At 35.1% G+C, this 17,695-nt stretch overlaps 3 protein-coding genes across 3 annotated transcripts in view; 1 reads left to right on the forward strand and 2 right to left on the reverse strand.

Moving 5' to 3' along the window:
- Positions 1-4,760: 4,760 nt before the first annotated feature.
- On the forward strand, positions 4,761-6,197 carry LOC136971845 (chitin deacetylase 7-like). The gene is made up of 2 exons (XM_067266347.1): positions 4,761-5,146; positions 5,232-6,197. The coding sequence occupies exons 1-2, from the start codon at positions 4,794-4,796 to the stop codon at positions 6,055-6,057; spliced, it is 1,179 nt and encodes a 392-aa protein (XP_067122448.1). The 5' UTR covers positions 4,761-4,793; the 3' UTR covers positions 6,058-6,197.
- Positions 6,198-7,006: 809 nt separating this feature from the next.
- LOC136971847 (protein singed-like) lies at positions 7,007-14,626 on the reverse strand. Its single transcript, XM_067266349.1, has 5 exons — positions 14,469-14,626; positions 11,911-12,762; positions 9,553-9,709; positions 8,440-8,738; positions 7,007-7,980 (listed from the first exon to the last, which is right to left on the reverse strand). Exons 2-5 carry the CDS (start codon positions 12,755-12,757, stop codon positions 7,778-7,780), a joined length of 1,506 nt encoding a protein of 501 aa, XP_067122450.1. The 5' UTR covers positions 12,758-12,762; positions 14,469-14,626; the 3' UTR covers positions 7,007-7,777.
- Positions 14,627-15,997: 1,371 nt separating this feature from the next.
- Positions 15,998-17,695, reverse strand: part of LOC136971851 (ankyrin repeat domain-containing protein 40-like) — a 38,299-nt gene continuing 36,601 nt past the window's right edge. Inside the window, exon 5 of the mRNA XM_067266353.1 lies at positions 15,998-17,527. Coding sequence (XP_067122454.1) covers positions 17,216-17,527 — 312 coding nt within the window. The 3' untranslated portion in view covers positions 15,998-17,215. The remainder of the gene's footprint in view (positions 17,528-17,695) is intronic.

Here is a 17,695-nt window from a genome sequence, read left to right on the forward strand (position 1 = left end):
AGGAATTTAGTTTCCAAATCCAACATAGAAGTGGAAAGGACAATCAATTGCCAGACGCTTTATCTAGACGTCCATTAGAAGATCCACAACTAAGTAACGACTCGGACATAACCGCAAAATTGTTAGCGGTAACAACATTTGAACGAGAGAAAGACCTTATAGACGCTCAACGAACTGATTCACAGTGGAGCGGACTATACGATTACTTAGCGACTGGGAACTTACCAAATGACCCAGCCATGTCAGCAGAAATAGTAGGTAAGTCATCCCATTACCGGCTAGTAAATGATGTTTTATATTATAGCCGGAAAACAGATGACACTGGAGGTTACAGACCAGTAATTCCGTACAACTTACGAGAGGATGTATTACAAGAACTACACAATCATCCCACTGCTGGCCACTTAGGTGTACGAAAGACTACGAAAAAAATACAACAACGTTGCTATTGGCCTGGAATGAGAAAGGACATAAAAGAATATGTACTAGGATGCCATACATGCCAGATAACGAAGTTCGACCAGAAGAAAACGGCCGGACTAATGCAAGTCCCCGAGATAACGGAACCAGGGGAAAAGGTAGGCGTAGACATTATGGGACCCTATCCCAAGTCCAACAAAGGTAATCAGTATCTTCTTGTTATGGTGGATTATTTCAGTAAGTGGGTGGAGATTTTTCCCCTGCGGAAGATTACCGCGGAAAATGTGGTAAATTGTATGTATAAAGAATACTTTTGCAGGTATGGCATGCCAAAAATCTTAGTATCCGATAACGGACCCCAATTCATATCTCACCTCCTAGCGGAAGTTTGTAACCGCACCGGAATTAAGCACATCCTGACGACGCCATATCACCCTCAGTCGAATTTTACGGAAAGAACAAACCGCACCTTGGGTAGGATGATTGCGGCATACATCGAAAGGAACCACAAAGAATGGGACACACATATATCGGAATTTGCGCTGGCCTTACGAACTTCAGAACAGGATTCGACGAAATATACGCCAGCTAAACTACATCTCGGGAGAGAGATTGCACTCCCGTGGGACCGTCTAACGGCTTATCCAAGTCGCCCTACGACTATTAGAGAAAAATGGGCAGAATTACAACAGATAAGAAAACAAGCCCGAGACAACGTGCGAACTGCACAACAGAAACAGAGAAGGGCTTACAATTCACGAAGACGGCCAGATACATTCAAGGTGGGTTCATTAGTTGTCTTAAAAGCTCACCCTATTTCTTCTTCTAGCCGACACTTCAGCGCTAAATTGGCACCTAAGTGGTCAGGACCTTACGAGATCGCTAAGATTATCTCACCAGTAGTTTACGAGATAAAAGATCCCCACACTGGGGCCAGCCACGGAAGTCAACACATCGCTAATCTGAAGCGATACACCCTTTTTCCAAAGAGGAAAACTACTACACCCCTACTCGCAACCAATAGGGGCAACGTTAGAGGATCACACTCCGTTACGGGATCGTCGATGGATCACGGAACCCGAGCGCCGTCCATCGCCAGAGCTAGACCGTCTGGAGTCATCCAGCGACGATTACGACCGATGCAACGAGTGGATTACAGACAACTCGCCGGTCTCACCAGGAAGCCGAGAGCTCAAAGATAGAGAAGGAAACCAGAGGTATATATTTTTCTTTACAGATGGTCCTTGACCAAATTAATTGTAATCCAAGGGTCCCTAGAAGGGAAAGGATTTTGGCTACGGGGGGGAAGAAAAAAAAAAAAAAAACATTATTTTTTTGTTTTGTTTTTCTCACGATGACGGACTGGAGTAACCACACACTAAAACCATTAACAATGCTAAATTATAACCCGACAATCAGTCCGTAGCGTAAGAAAGATAATAATCGTTAGAACAAAATTTTGGGTTAACGTTTCACCCTGCTCACGCCAAATTAGAGCGTGAAAATGGCAACAAACCTTGGAACACGAAATGAGCACATGTCAACAGTTTCCCCTCTATTGTATCATTACGTTAGAATAAAGTTACTAAGCAACGAGTCACTCTCGCTTATGATAAATCATTGTAAGGGACGGATTCCTTTGTAACCTGGCAGCAATTGTAAATAAGGCGCACTACTTAAAAGAAAAAAAGAGTTGGAGGATTTTGGCAGTAAGTAAAAAGAGAAATAACTTTCTCTTTACTCTAAAGGGGAAGGGGTGTAAGGAACCAAGTCCGAGCGTTATTTTTATTTTACTTTTATTTTTCTTATTATTCTATTTTTGTTTGGGGCTTATGTTTTGTTAGGACGAAGGTTTCCTCACCATTCACCTTCAGTAATTAAAAAGAGAAGAATTAAAACCCAACTCACCGACGAAAGAAAAGCGCCATAGGACTCACGCACATTTTCGCGCCCCGAGCGGCAAAGAATAGGTCCGCACCGAGAAGAGGGGGGGGAGAACCCACAAGCACGAAATAAACTCGCTAAACCTTAAGTAATAAAACACGTCCCGGAAAGAATTGTAAAAACTAATAATGTAAAAGGTTAGTGAGTAAACTGTCGGAAAAAGGGCTGCCAGACGATGAAAAACGTTATTGTTAGCATTTAAGTATGTAAATGAGGGGAGTGACCGCATTAAGAATTGTGACGTCACCTCACACTATAAATCCCGAATCTCAAGTGAAGACGGTGAGGTGAATTCTGATAGCAACGAGCTTGGTGAGCTTCGCAGCAGTAATAGAGGTGTCCGATAGGATCTCGAGTAGTTCCATGGTGATTTTGAAGTGATTCGAAGTTTGGATCGACAGTCTGAGAAAGTCTTGAGAGTTTAAGGAAATAGGTTCCGAGTATATTGAGGTGACGCTTAGGATTTCTAGTTTATAAGAATTATTGTTATAAGTTAAACTTTTGGTTTTGTCGGATTCCCAAGGGGAATAGAGTTAAGTTAGACATAGATTTGAATCGAGAATTGTCGGGTTGACTTTGTTGAATTTCTTTGAATAAATTATTGTTTGATTTTACTAAATATTGTACATAGTTATTGCTAAACGATTAATTAAATCTTTGGTTTTTTTCTATTGACAAATATTGTCTTTATTTAATTCGGTGCACGCTTAAAGTCCAGGCCTGGCACGCTAACGCGAATCCGAGTAAAGTACCCGGTAGGTTAACGGTTGTTTCCGACACGGTAGAGTCGATAATCGTTGTAAATTAAAATAGTACTTTACATAATTAAAATAATGTTGTAAAATTTATTTTTTTTTATTAGCCAGGAAAGTTATTCAACTCGTCGCTAGTTATTTTCATAAATGGAACGATTTCAACAATAAATTAGTATTGAACAATAATTGGTGTCCTCTTGTTATTTATTTCGCACGTATTTTTGGGCTGTAATTTGAAAAAATTGTAGACCTATAAATTCCTACTGTTGTCCGTCCGTCTTTTCTTAAACTCGAGAACGGAGTTAGATAGATGAAATCCGAAACAGATATGGAAATCGTTGGGACAGAAAGCCCCAATTAACTATATATAAACTTTCACTGAAAACCGAAAGCCACATTATTTCAATTCTAATCTTTTACCCCGAAAGCAGTTTATCAATAGAGTCGGGCCGATCATCTATTAAGGAAGAGTATGATGTATTGAGGCAAGACACTACTAATTGCAACTTAGTTAGCCTCACCTTATGGGAGAGCTGAATAGACGTTAAATCATACTACGAAGCTTGTTCCATCTGTATGATGCCCTTTTTTATAGCTTGTGTCCCTTTTCTATAGTCTGAGGGTGCTGCTGTCCGTTATTTCTCGGAGAATGTTACTTAATTACTATAAAATTACTTTACTTACCAAAAATTCCTTTCTAATTATGTAAACACCCAATGCGATTGAATTTAATATCAAAATTTATTTTTGATGGTTTGATACGGTTCGATATAAAATAAAGCCTTCATTCTGTGCAGAATTCTTTCAACATTAAGGCGTTAAAGTTGTATATATCACAAGCGAACACTCTCATTCAAACTCAAATATTCATCACCTCAAAACCCGATTAACCATTTATAAATATAAAATCAAAATCTTGATATATTTTCATTAGAAAAAGAACTACGAAATGTCACTAAATGAATGTTTACTCAGAAAAGTGAGACATTTCACTTTTACTTTCCCAACTGTTATATATAACAGAGGAAAAGTATGGCAATCGGCCAAAAATGATCTCCCCAATATTTTCACATTTTTGGACTCTGGAAACCATGAAAGGTTAAGCAACTCGTTGCTGAATTTTTTTTTATTGAATGCCCTTAATTTTTCTCTAAGTATTCTTCAATGATGCGTTGTTTCGGTTATAAAATTTATATAATTACATATTTAAAGATGCGATAAAGGAATTTCATAATCGATCAAATAAATGTTTTAATTCTTCGTAAGTATCGAGATAAATTTTTGCATAAATTATATCTTGAACAAACTAACGACGTGACTATTTTACATAAGTAGTTCTAAAGAACGAAACCTTATCTAAAGATTAAAATATCCTGTTTAGACATAGTTTCGTTTCTTTATCATCAGAATATATACTGCACCCATTATTTGAATTTCCTACTGAGAACTTGATGGTAAAGAAACTAACTTACTTAAGTTAACAATAGAAAATCATATAAATTAAGCTTAAAACGAGGGCCAAACGGTTAAAGTAGAGCGAGGTCGAACGAAAATAATCGAGAAAAATTCATCATTATTAGCTTTAGATAAAGACAAAATTATCTATTTGCAGTTTATCACTATTGATAAATCACACAATATAAGCCACTTACTGGAAACAAATCATTAGTCAACATGGCTTGGTTACCCACCATACTTCTGCTGGTGTTGACAGTGACCTTTGCAGTGGGACAGAGATGCACGGTTAGAAGGTGTAAACTTCCAAAATGTAGCTGTTTCAACACGAAAACACCGGGAAACTTGACCAAAAACGATATCCCCCAATTCGTTATGCTGAGTTTCGACGATGCCGTTACCATTATGAATTTTAATAATACTTACAAACATCTCTTCTTGGGTAACTATAAAAATAAGCCTAACGGTTGCAATATTGCCGCCACATTCTTTGTCACTCACGAATATGCCGATTATCAGCTCTGTCACGAACTCCATCGTTACGGTAGCGAAATGGCTGTGCATTCCATTAGGTGAGTAATTTACCTTAAATATTTTATAACTATTGTTATTAAAATATTGTGTAATGATTGCTTGCTTACGTTTTGAATACAATAGTCACGAAGCCAGCACAGATATGTGGAAAAGTGCGAATTATAACAGATGGAAGAAAGAAATGGTCGGAATGAGGGATATTCTGTCGAAATTTGCTTTGATCGATTCCAGTAAAATAAAAGGACACCGAGCGCCCTTCTTGCAAACAGCGGGAGACGTCACTTTCGAAATGTTAAATAGGGAGGGTTTCGACTACGATTCGACAATGCCGACGTTGAATTACGTGGGTAATGACGAGTGCAAAGGAGAAGAAGGCGAGAGCGAAGGGCCCATGTGGCCCTACACGTTGGATTACGGTTACGAAGACCAAGACTGCCAGATTGAGCCGTGTCCCGAAAAGAAACACGAGGGTCTATGGGAGGTGCCGTTGGTAAGTTACACTTCTGTTAAAGACACGAATTTCAAATGCTCCATGGCAGATGCTTGTACCCCGTATCCGACAACAATAGACGATACATTCGAGTTCTTTAAAGAAAACTTTGACAGACATTATGATTGCAATAGAGCTCCTTTCCCTGTATTTCTACACGAAGCTTGGTTGCAGAACGAACAGCGGCACAAGGGTTATTTCAAGTTTGTTAAATGGCTGTTGAAGAAAGACGATGTTTACATAGTAACGATACAAACGGTTCTGGAATATATGAAAAATCCCGTTAAGGAAAAGGATTATCGGCAGGCAAATTGTGTTACGGCATTGTCTCTACCCCCATCGAAATGTTCCGGGGCACGTAATTGCGAATATAAAAATTTAAAACAGTTTTATGATGGCACCAGATACATGAAATCCTGTATAAGTTGTCCTTCAACCTACCCTTGGTGGAAGGAGTAATCCTTTGGGAAATGATAATATATAAACATTCAGCTGATGAATGTACGCGAGAAAATGTTACCACAAATTTTATTAAAGTAACTGTAATTAAAGTAATATCTCTTTTGATGAAAAATTAAATTTATTTTAATCAATTCTAATGGAATTTTTAGAAGCAATTTATTTCACTTTTGGATTCTTGAACATACCCCTACTGGACAAGTTTTAAAAACATTTAGTTAAATTTTATATGATTCATCTTATTAAGCATATATTGATATAAATTTGAAGCAAAATTTTATCAAACTAAACTCCCATCTCGTGTTTTAATTGATATAAATGCATTTTCTTGTATCATTAACTTTCGTATGTTAAAATGAAATCCCCACTTTGCTCGCATGGATTTAGCATGCAATCCATGGGATCGTCGCGCATTGTGATCCATTTGCGGTAATATTAATTACTCGAAATTAATCCAAAGTAACTTTATATTGTTTAGTGGTATCACGAAATATAACATTATGGTAGATTTAATTAAAACGTATATCTAAGAAAATTCTACTTATTAAAAAAAATTAGTATTTTGGTAAGGAACTCAATCAAGAGGTGGCGCCACGTTCTCTATCTCAGTAACCAACGGCAGTCAAACCTCGAAATAGCGCCAGTAAATGTTCATCAACTGATCTTCCTGACAACTTTTATACACAAACTTTCAGTATACATATTACTAAACTTAACTTTTGCGTTATAAACGACATTGTTACCTCCACATACAAACTCGTACGGCTCATTACTGTTTATAATTTTTGTTGTTTGAATTACCTCAGTTTAGCGCCGCACTCAATTTAGTGACAGTTTCACAGGCAAAAACGATGGCGCCGAATCGAGATTTGAAAGAATATCTTAACTTTCTTGGAAAGATTTGTTATAATTCGATTTAATGTTGTGCTTAAATAAAACAAAAGAACAGTTTCCAACACATAGTTATTATATATACAGTATAGAATATATACTGTATATATACATATATTCATTTATTTATATTTTTATTTAAAAAAAACAAAAACAAAAAAGGCTTTTTAGAAAAACAGCCGTCGTCATAATAAAAAAGTTTTCTAAAAAAGCTTCGAAATTTTTATCGCACAACAGTGCGTCACAAAAGGCTTTTCATTTTTTTTTATTATTTTATTTAAGTTATTTATATATATGTCTGTGTATATAGAAAAAGGAAAAAGTAGCAGAAAACCCGTACGAAAATATCTCACGAGTAAAAAATATTTCCACAAAAAATTCTCTTTACAAAAAGGAAATATAAATCTTGTATAAGAACAAGAATCACCAACAACTTACACTTTTTGTTATAAAGTTAATGCATGCACAAATATGGGGGAAGCCCTTCTACGGGGACTCCACTCGAAAATTAAAACCACAGCAGAAGGTGGAGCCCTTCTACAGGGGGCTACAGAGGGCCTCTGGACAGAGAGACCACGCACAATATCATCAAATCTACGAACCGAATGAACGATATCGAAATGTTAAAAATGCCAAATCTCTCACACGTCCTATCCTATTAGTTGTTTCACATTGGTAAGGAAACGAGGGAGGATAGAAACCTGTAAACACGCACACACGAGTACACGAAACATCAAATTTTTTTTCTTATCAATTTTCAAAAGTATAAGTGAACTAGGAGGGTAAAATAAAAAAGTGGAGGTTGTTTTCTATCTGTTTCCTTTTTTCTTCAATATTCCCAGAGTGTAGCGGTGTTGGGATCAGTTCCTGTTGCTTTAAAGGAACCGTTTTTCTCGGCGTTGACGTAACAGCCATCGTAGGTTTTGATGCAGAGTTTCGACGGTTCTCTTAACTCTATGTAAAATCCCTGGGGAGAATCGGAGTCCACAGAGATTCCATCGCCCGATACATTCCAGTATTTATTATTATTACCTGAAAAAAATGTAAATAATATTTGAAGATTAACCCACGTGTCATAAAAAAGCGTTAAAAAAGCCAATTTTTCTGTTGACCGTACGCCAGTAGATAACGCGAATACTCACAATGAAGAAACGACCACTAGATGGCGCTAAGCACAAAAATCATTCGTCGTCAGACGGCGTTACGATTCGAGCTGCGCCATCTAATAAAAATTCGATTATTTTTTCCTAGCGCCATCTACTGGCAATTCCTACTTTCTTCACTTTTATAATAGAAAATTAAATCAGCCTTAATTAATGAGAATTGAGGAACGATATCAAGTCCGCCAACTCGTGCCAATTACGCTGTTAAAAATCTTTACACACATCCTGGTGTGTAAATTTTTAACAGAGTAATTGAGGATGATTATATAAAAGAATACAGAATAAGCCACAATTAACTTAAGGAATATATAAAAGTTGAATTACGCACCTCTGAAGAAGCATATCCCTTTTTCGTCCTTTTCCACGTGGATGGTTTCGTAAGATGCTTTATTGCATTCGAGTTTGGGAGTGCTAGCAGTTTTATAACCCACGTATCCCTGTTCGCATTTCAATACTAAAGTCGGCCTGTTGATCAGATAGAAGAAAAATCGTTCTGTCTCATCGACTTTGTCGCTATTGGCGAAAAGATGGCCGCTTTTCTTCGCAGCTACATATTTTCCATTGTTGGCGATAAATGCCACACTTCCTTCCGGTTGCCATACCAACGAGAAAAGGCTGTTGGAAGTTCTGAAATAATACGGAAATCGTGAATATACCTAGAAAATTGCAATTATTAAACGTATTTCCAATCTGCTGCCGAATTCAAGTAGATTACATTCAGTATAAACAAAAATGAATAAATTTAAATGTGTTTCTTATTCGAGTGACAATCAGATTACATTGAGAATCGTCAGCACTGGATTTATTATTCAATTTGTTTAAAGTGGCTTATGAAAATCATATTGTTTGAGTAATTCATTTTTACTTCAACTATGGAAATTAAACTTAACACATCTTATTAAAAGAATATGTATCACTTGTTTTTCCTTCTATCTAAATAATAATAAACACACTTCAAAATCGATTAATCAATAGCACGATCGATACCAATTTTAATTAAACAATACAGTAGTAGTTAAAATGGATTAATTATAATTATCGTGAATCAACTTAGAATTTCTCACGCTATAAACAGAAAAACAGAGTTTTGTATTAAATTTTCGTAATTTTTACTAATAGCTTGAGTTAAATAATAAAATGAAACGTGTGTTTAACGATTAATTAGTTCAGGCTGATTTGTTCATACGAGCAATTTTATAAACAATATTTAATTATGTTTTGAAAATAACCATTTAAAGCAGCTAAATAATTTTTTAAAAATATATCATAGAAGAGGAATCTACAAAAAGTCAGAATATATTCATAAAACTTATCAAAACGAATAATGATTTTATGATGTAAATAAGAACAATCCCAGAGCTATCACGTGGCCATCTTTTCTCCGACGTCAGCTTTGACTGACTCACCTCGGATCGATACAAACTAATGTCAACGACCTTACCCTTTGTCGGCCTTGGCTTGAATTCCAGCACTGCTCTCTAATGTCCAATACTTGTCCTGCATGGTTCGGATGTACCAACGCTTGGTGTACTTATCAAATTCCAACTGGAAAGTCTCGTGATCCGATATTTCATCTTGATTTGCTGTCACGTCAATCCCTAAAAGCATAAGACAGTAATCTTTTAAAATATGGGGGAGGGAAGACGAAGAAGAAAGAAACATTTTATTATTTATTTTTTTTAATTTTGAGAATTCATGGTCTGTGAATTCTGTGAATCTCTTTTGTTATTCGACTTTAGTCGATTTGCATGATCGTCCAAGCTTGGTTTCCCTCAAAATGTGAATTTTGTGAAAGTCCAGCAACCTCGACCGCTCCTTTACTATCGACCCCCCTTCATTCCGCTTCCTAGTTACACCTGATCAATGCCAAGGTTGAGTTAGAGGGATAAGGCGGACATTCACCTTCTTAACGACTATGTCAAGCGAAACGATGGACACTCCAAATTTTTTCCGGTAGTTTAAACTTTTATAACTATTTAGAAAAAGTCTATAATGTTGTGGGATTTTATGATATGTGAAAAAACCATTCTCAGCTAGATTTATATTGCGACATATTTTTGCTACTATTAAATAAATAAATATATATATATATATATATAACTTCACACATGGTTGACTCGGTTAAAACGTTTCAAAACGCTTTCAATAGTATAACAAACATCATTTGCATCCTGCATTGCCAATAATTGACCCAGAAAAAAACAAGATTTTTCAAAAAGTCATAGGGGTTAATGATGTATAGCTGGAAGATTTGTAACTAAGTATCGCATGGTACAGAAGTTATTCAACTTTTCTAAATCACGAATCCTTACTACCATCAATATTGTTTGTGGACGGGCTAACTTCTTTTAATCAGGCACCGTTAATAATACGATCGAGAAAGAAACAATAGCCCCTTCCCTGCGATGTCTTTAGTTAAATAACAAAACAAGGCCGTTCGACGACCTTTCAATCGAGATAAGAGAAGATCCCTGTTTAGATTTTTAATTATACTTTGTACGTTTCTGTAAGTTCAGAATCACAGCAAGCATAACGATGGGGAGGATTCAAAAATACTGGAACAAGATGGCATAAAAAATAGCAAGAGTTTCACGCTTTAAAAGGCATGAAAACGGTAACTCTATCTTATCATTATGGTCGAGTTTTTCGTGTAAGTTCAATAAAACAATTTAGGGAAGACTCGTTCTCGAAGAACGAACACCAATAACGGCTCTTACGCAATCTAAACATCATAAAATTTGCATAATAGATAAGCGCGCTTAGCGTGATGAGGTACGGGTGTGCAAGTGAACCCATTTACGAGGGTGGAGAGAGGAAATTTACAAAAATACTCGTTTACACCGATACAAACCAGCAAATGATCGATTCTACCCAGATAAATGGCATTTACGTTTCGAAAACAACCATCAACATGTCCATATCGTCGTCCTCGCCTACCCCGCCAGCGTAATGTAACCTTCCTGTCTGTTGCCAAGACAACATCGACAGGATCCAATCGACGCCAACGAAATACGGGATATGTGTACTGTATTATTGACAGCCTTCGATATAGTACCGAACGTCCTGTTATTTATGCGATAGGAAAGATAAGAAATGACCCAAAAGAAGAGGAGGGAGCGTTTAAAAGAAAAAAAAACTTAAGAAAACGGAGGACGAAAAGGGAAGCGGTCATTACAGTCACTACTCGACCGTGTCACATGACCAAGAAACAAGTTCAGCCGGAAGCAGAGTGACAATCTCACAGGAGGGCCGAATCCAGATGTCTTTCTGCCACATACACGATTAATAAAAAAAGAGAAAAAAATTTAAATACGCGAGGTTAAAATATTCACGTACGTTGAAAGCTTTAAAATCTTTTAAAAGTAGAATTTAAGTTACGCAGCTGCATGTAGCAAAACATAGGAAATAACAGTTATACTAACTCATCCAGGTGTATCTCCGCATGCCATACACAAAGATGGCTTTTAAAGCAGACAGACAGATCAATACAGAACATTCTTTCCTCTTCCTTACTCCGAAGGTCAATGTTTCAAAATGCCGCTCAGGATAGTATACGCAAACATGCGGCGGAATTTATTTTCATATAATGCCAAAGACACGAAGAATGGGGGATTACCTTGGTATTTTTTTCTCTTGTAAATATCTGTTTTAACAGATGTCTTTAGTAAGAACGGTTTTTCCCCACTAAAACTTTACTAAGAATATGACAAATGAACTTTAGGAAACGACAAATAGGTCAAATACACCCTTATAATACCAAAAAATGGCATGTTATAGACATAAAAACAGTTTTACTCACCTTGTTTGACTGAAACGTATTTTCCATTAAATGCCACAAAAGCTGCTTGAGGAATAGAATCTTCCAAGGTGAACAGTTCATCTTTGGTAACAGTTTGGGATCGAGTGCGTAGAATGGCCTTACTCCCTATGGGTGATAAATAACGAGCCTGATTATCTCTCAGAGCCAGATAACCTGAATGGAATTCCAGCGTGTAAAGACAATCGGGTAAGCAGCTGTCCACTAGTTTACCATCATTTTGAACGTAACGATTGGTGCACGTATGAATGGCATATTTGCCATCTTGGAATTCTAAAGTGAACAGGGTATCTTCTCCCCATGGGGTGTTGGCATCCACTTGGATCTCTTCCAAAGTAGTAGAGATCCGAGCATAACGTCGTCTACCGACTGATCTTATGTTCACCTGTGGTCTTGCTGCTAAGTGGACGGTCCACAATTCGGCGGGTCCTGGAGCTTTGGCAGTGCATACGAGCTTGTCGGTACTGGCACCCAAATAATAGCCACGTATAGCATTGCGTAGCGCCCAACGGCCAGATCCATCCTCGGCTATAGTGACGAAGAACTTTACTCCCCCTTCCTTAACCTCCGAGTCGCAAGTAACGTTACCGAACTGATCCACAGCCAAATATTTGTCTAAGTGACTCTTCAAACAGATGCCATCGTCGTCGCCATACGCCTCAAGGCTCCATAACTGTTTCTTCTTCAGTGCCGTGCCGTTGGCATTTACCTTACATCCGAATGTTTCCGCTGTTAGATACTTAAATTGGGCATTGAGCAAACCTACGTGCCATTGCTGTCCTCCATCAAGTCCTACGCCGTTGACTCCATTCATGTGATTGCTTGACATCTTTCCTAGAAAGATAGCGAAATAAAATGTGGATCTACTAAATTACAAACGTATAAACTTTAATACTAAACACTAGACCTGACTAAATGGCAAATTATACACGGGCATATTTCCTCGTACTCAGCAAAAAGTCCAGTTTATGATGCCACACGATAATAAGGGGTTCGATAATTGGAAAAACCCTTGTAATGTCACGTACGGAGAAAAAGTACCCCAAGAGAAAATTCAACAGAACTGACCAGTCAAACATTTAAAAACTATGTTTAAAACATGGTCATCGACCGCCGAGGAAGTGGGTGTTTCTTAACAGTGCAAAGATCAGAGGAACAATTTTCCTGTCTAAACCCGCTATCCTCCCCCACATAACTTCTTAGATAACAATAGAAGGTCTTTTGTCTGCTCCGTCTTATTTTACTATTTTAAAAAGGGGAAACATCAATCAAGAGCGTGTAGAATCTTCAGATGTGAAGGCCAGATAGCTGTTGTTATTTTCGCACAGACATGCTGGGTAATTATTTCATTAAGAGTACATTACCAGAGTTTCTATTGATAATATGTAAAATTAATTATTTCGGTTGGTTTTGCTTGATTTCTCATCCGTGCCATTTCTTAGAATCCTCTTAAATAAGTTTAAAATGCCGACTAGATAGGAGAAAGTGATGTGCTAAATATAAAGTGGTCTGCAAAGACACTAAACACAAAGGTCTTGGGGGTCAGAAGTACGTTCTAATTCGAGCAAAGTACTCTTAGAAACTACAGCATAATCTAAAAACTTCAATATTTCCTTATTTTAATTAAAAATAATAATCTGTCCAACATTAAGAAGTTCTCATTATTACTCTCTTAATATTTATTCATTTCACGATGCTAATTTATATTTATTGTAGAGTTATGGAATTTTCATTAATTGGATTTCTTGCCATTATTCTCTATCGTCATTAAAGACCATTTCGTTTCTTGAGAAATTATCATCATCTAGAATAAAACTAAGCTCACCAGCCTTAATTTTATCAATCCATACCGTATTTTACAGAATTTTCTGAGATTAAATCGATTGCGGCTTGTCGAAAATTAAATTTGTCTATTATCTAATCTATTCCGGATTTTTCTAGAATCAAATCTACTTCAGAACGTACACAACTGTAGTAATCCGGAATCGAATTCGTTTCCCTTCTTGTAGAGAGCTAAATCTTTCTAGAATCGAATCCATTTCGGTTGATAACAGCTGAGGTTGTTAAGTACTAATCTATAGCAGCATCTGTCCTAACACAAACGACTAGTTTTAACTACAAACCCATTCAGGTTTAATTGTTTCTCGCACTGTAATAATTTTAATTAAAACAATTACTGTAAAATTAAATAATAAATCTAATAAAACCCCTAAGTCGAATAAACGGGCACGAAAATCAGATTTAAACATTTTATTAAATTTATTTTTTAATAACTGAGGTGTATAATTAGAAAAGTCGGAATCTAATAATGGACTAGGAGCAATAAAAAGTGAATATTAATATTAAAATTCGTGCTTATATTCGCGGCAAAGGAGTTCTATGTCCGAGAATATCGATCGCTTCTCCACATCATCTATCCACAGAGAACAAAGGAGAAGCTGGATATAGATTCGTTTCTACACTTCTTGGATACATAAGACTTAAACGGCCGTATACTAACACTATAATTAATACTAAAATAGCATTTAAAAACGACTCACCTCGACCTTCCGACTTGCTAAACAGCCTCCACTGCACCAAATAACAAACACTGGACTGCAGAAACTGGTGTCTTCTATAGCCTTAGAGCATCGACCAATGGGGACAGAGTTGACTGTTATTAAATGACCAATAGCGTAAGGGATAGCATTGGCAGACAGCAGGACGGATTGAAGTTGACTCATGTATTGTTGACACTTGACATAAATGGGGAATTTTGGGGTCCCTCACCTCCGTTTCTTACAAGATTATTATTTTTTTGTTTAAGTTATCTGCTTCTGTTAGATTCAATCTTGATTTTTTTTATAACGTGGGTATTATAGTACCGTATTTACAACTTAAAATAATATATTTTTTATGCTAAATAATTTAAATTTATCTACATTAAGATAATTCACAATAAAACAATACTTTTCTTCTTTGTTATTTATATTTAATAGGAAAACCATAATAAAATATTAAATCTTCAAAATCATTTTTTAAAACAGTTTATTAAAAATTAACTTTTTTCTTATAATTTAAATTTAATTATAATTACCTTATTAATTTAAAAATCCTATGTCAAAACTCTAAATGTCATTACAAATTAAAGTTCTAACTTTTTGCCTTTCTTTTAAGCTAAACTTTGTAACCAGATAAACATTTACTCAAATTTATGATATCAATTTATACATTATTTATATTAATATATACTTTTTATTTATCAATAATGAATCTGGTGCAGAAAAAAGTTTCTGTAACAATTTTAAATATCTCTTACATGAACTTGGGTCACAGATCCTTGAAAACAAAAGACAATTTATTAATTGCAGTTTGATAAACTTTTGATTTGCTAACTGATAAAATGTATTGTGTATTTTCTTCCTCGCTACGAGCTATTAATTTAATAACCATTTTTCCCCCTATTTTGAATCATAATTTAAAAATATAATTAAAAATTTTAGTAAAACCTATTGATAAACTATTAAATTATAAAAAGCAATTTTAGGAATTTTTTAAAAATTTAAGTAATTTTAGGTATATACATGACACACTACTGTAATCTGGGTCATACAATCACACAATGAATGTACTGTACTCTGTACCTATGCAAATTCATTGAAGTTAGAAATGCGACCGGCTCGAACGTCAACACACTCTTGCATAAAATGAGATGCAAAAGTCATCCGGCAGATGAACAACAACAATGCCATTACTGACTACGAAACGATAAACGGCATTTTACCTTACCCTAATGTGGAATGATGTTAAATGCGGCAATTAAGTGTCTTCGAAGTGATTATAATCTGAGAAAGGTCAAACAATAATGCTATTTCGTCACTTTTTACCTAGATTTTTTTGGTATTGCTTAAGAGAGATGTCACGAATAACTATATTTTGAAATAAATCTTACAATAATTACATTTGATAGCAATTAATAAATAATGCTGTTGTTTTTTTAAATTAAACAAATCTGTGGTCTTATAGAAAATATTCTTAGACACTATTATATTTAAACGCAAAGTCTGTATTCAAAACAAATATACCAACATTTATATTTAGAAATTAAACAGTTTATTTGCTTTGCCACATTTCCACATGATTAACTGATAATTACAGATGCTTATCACAAACACACAAGCATTCGATGCCGTTTAACTTTGTAAATCTACAGATGCAGCATATCCTCTTACCGCACATCGTATGTACATATACATGTTCAAAAATTGACATTAGATATTTATATATATTTATGACTAGGAAGAATAATTATCATGTTAAAGGAAACATGGTAATATTGCAGGCACATATGTAAAAAGCATTTGCTTCTCCTGAAGAATTCTCTTCTGCCTAATAAAGGCAGAAGAGAATTCTTATTGTTGGAGCCTTTGTGTATGTATAAGATATTTACAATCAATATAAATATGATTAAGACATAATAATTTAATAAATTAACATTTATATCATGTAAAAAATTTAATATTTAGCAAAGCACAAATATATCACATAGGTCTTTTTCCATTTGTAATGTGAAACAATGTTTAAAGTATTCAATTTGAATAAATTTAGGAAGTAGATGAATATTGCTGAGAAAATCTTGCACTGTTGTATACTGAGGAATGATTTTGATGTACGAGAATAATTTTTATATGTATGCTAAAATAAATTATCAAAAATTGTATCAAATTCATGCAAAAATCTAGCAGCTCATGCAATATCCTTTATTAAAACATGCATTTTATTTAATATAATAAGCATAAAAAATGCCACTATAACAAAAATTCACTGAATTATGATGCTCTTTTTTTCCACAGTGTTTAATGGCATACCAAACTGCCAGGTTTGATTTTCTATAAAATGTTTCTAAAAATTAGACAACCTGTTCTTCTAAATGGCAGCTTTATACAGAACACATATGCAAAATCAAAATATTTATATTCTATATACATAAATATGGCAGGACTACTTGCATATGTTTAAGTAATAAGGCATGCTTTTCTACTAATTAGTTGCGCCGAGTTAAATAAAAATGCAATTTTGTATTATAAAAGGACATTAAGAATTATTTTATAAACATGCTTCTGAAAATTAATGTGGAAAAGAATTGTTTCCACAATTCTTTCCAATCAAATTATTGCAAAAAAATTATTTTCACATACAAAGTGACAAATATTTTTTTTTCATTTATCAATCTTAAACAGTATTTGATGATAATTTACATTTTTTTTTTTCCTTTCTTTAATTTAACAGTTAGATTTGTTAGTATTACTTAATATAATATAGTACCATTTTTACAAAATGTTGATTTTTCAAAAACGTTTTTTGTTGCAGTTACTGGACTGTTGCTAACCGTAAGATATCCCGGAGGAGGAGGAGCAGATGAGTTTTTCAAAAAAGTTTTATTTTGGATGGGAGACGATTCGGACTCTTTCGTCGTAGAAATATTCACAGTCTTGGTTTGCGTAGACGTAGTAGTTGCAGCAACAGTTAATACCACTTCCAATTCCTGAAAATTGTTTAGTCTTTGTATATCTTTATCTTTTCTTAACACAGTATTTGGCAACTTTCTTATCCTAGATACCTGAAAGACAGATAAATATAATTATTAGAATAGCTTAAACATTACTTTCAAATTGTTGTTGTATTTTTGCTGCCACAGTTTTGTCGCAGTGTTCGGGGACATGTTTTGTCCATCTATAATGAAAATGACATTTATACTGGAAACAAGACACATTGTCGCTAGTTAATT

This window comes from Centruroides vittatus, unplaced genomic scaffold (assembly GCF_030686945.1).
Source record: "Centruroides vittatus isolate TY-2023 unplaced genomic scaffold, ASM3068694v2 contig_273, whole genome shotgun sequence".
NCBI classification, from domain to species: Eukaryota; Metazoa; Arthropoda; class Arachnida; order Scorpiones; family Buthidae; genus Centruroides; species Centruroides vittatus.

What these genes read in the sequence shown, in the direction of transcription:
- LOC136971845 (XM_067266347.1), top strand. Translation starts at nt 4,794, where the DNA reads ATGGCTTGGTTACCCACCATACTTCTGCTGGTGTTGACAGTGACCTTT. An exon ending in ATGGCTGTGCATTCCATTAG is followed by an intron (nt 5,147 to 5,231) that starts GTGAGTAATTTA and finishes TGAATACAATAG; the next exon opens with TCACGAAGCCAGCACAGATA.
- LOC136971847 (XM_067266349.1), bottom strand. Translation starts at nt 12,757, where the DNA reads ATGTCAAGCAATCACATGAATGGAGTCAACGGCGTAGGACTTGATGGA. An exon ending in CAAGCCAAGGCCGACAAAGG is followed by an intron (nt 8,739 to 9,552) that starts GTAAGGTCGTTG and finishes GTATTATTTCAG; the next exon opens with AACTTCCAACAGCCTTTTCT. An exon ending in AGGGATATGCTTCTTCAGAG is followed by an intron (nt 7,981 to 8,439) that starts GTGCGTAATTCA and finishes CATTTTTTTCAG; the next exon opens with GTAATAATAATAAATACTGG.